The 721-nt window shown below is 41.3% G+C and overlaps 1 protein-coding gene across 1 annotated transcript; it reads right to left on the reverse strand.

Moving 5' to 3' along the window:
- Window positions 1-86: 86 nt before the first annotated feature.
- LOC111724885 (cytochrome c oxidase subunit 6C-like) lies at window positions 87-363 on the reverse strand. Its single transcript, XM_023512475.1, has one exon. It carries the CDS (start codon window positions 312-314, stop codon window positions 87-89), a length of 228 nt encoding a protein of 75 aa, XP_023368243.1. The 5' UTR covers window positions 315-363.
- Between the last annotated feature and the right edge of the window lie 358 nt (window positions 364-721).

Below are 721 nucleotides of genomic sequence, written 5' to 3' on the forward strand. Positions count from 1 at the left end.
TATCACTCATATTCATAGCTCAGGAACACAGGTCAGTGACAAATGTCTATGTAAATCAGCCCAAAGAAATTCTTTGTATTTCAAAATTATTTTACGCTCTGAAAGACACCAGCCTTCCTCATCTCCTCAAAATCTTTCATAGAATCATAATTTCTGTAGAAATCTGCATATGCCTTCTTTCTTGGTTCAGCCACAGCAAACTTATAGAAAACTGCAACCCCCAGGGAGACAACAAATGCTCCAATGATATGAATCCGCAGGCGCCTGGCCAAGAGGCCACACATCTGAGGTTTGGCCAAAGCACTGGAAGCCATGGTAGTTACTGTCCTTGATGGGTTGCCAACCTCAACGCGTCCTTCCCAGCTGAGGTACACATAACTCACTAACAATGTTTTATGTAAAGGTTTTTAATTTTAATAAACCTTAACTTATCATTAAGAATTTCTTTTCTGTATCATATTGTTGGTTTCATGTCCAAGAACTTTTTGCTTAACCTAAGATCATAAAGTTTTTCTCCTGTGTCTCTTCTAAAAGTTTATGGTATAAGTGGGTGTGGTGGCTCATGCCTGTAATCCTAAGACTTTGGGAGTCTTAGGGTGGGTGGATTGCTTGAGCTCAGGAGTTGCAGACCAGCCTGACCAAGAGTGAGACTCTATCTCTACTAAGAATAGAAAAATGAGCCAGGTATGGTCGTAGGTGCCTGCAGTCCCAGCTACTTGGG

This window comes from Otolemur garnettii, unplaced genomic scaffold (assembly GCF_000181295.1).
Source record: "Otolemur garnettii isolate 467f Iridium unplaced genomic scaffold, OtoGar3 scaffold00028, whole genome shotgun sequence".
In the NCBI taxonomy this organism is placed as follows: Eukaryota; Metazoa; Chordata; class Mammalia; order Primates; family Galagidae; genus Otolemur; species Otolemur garnettii.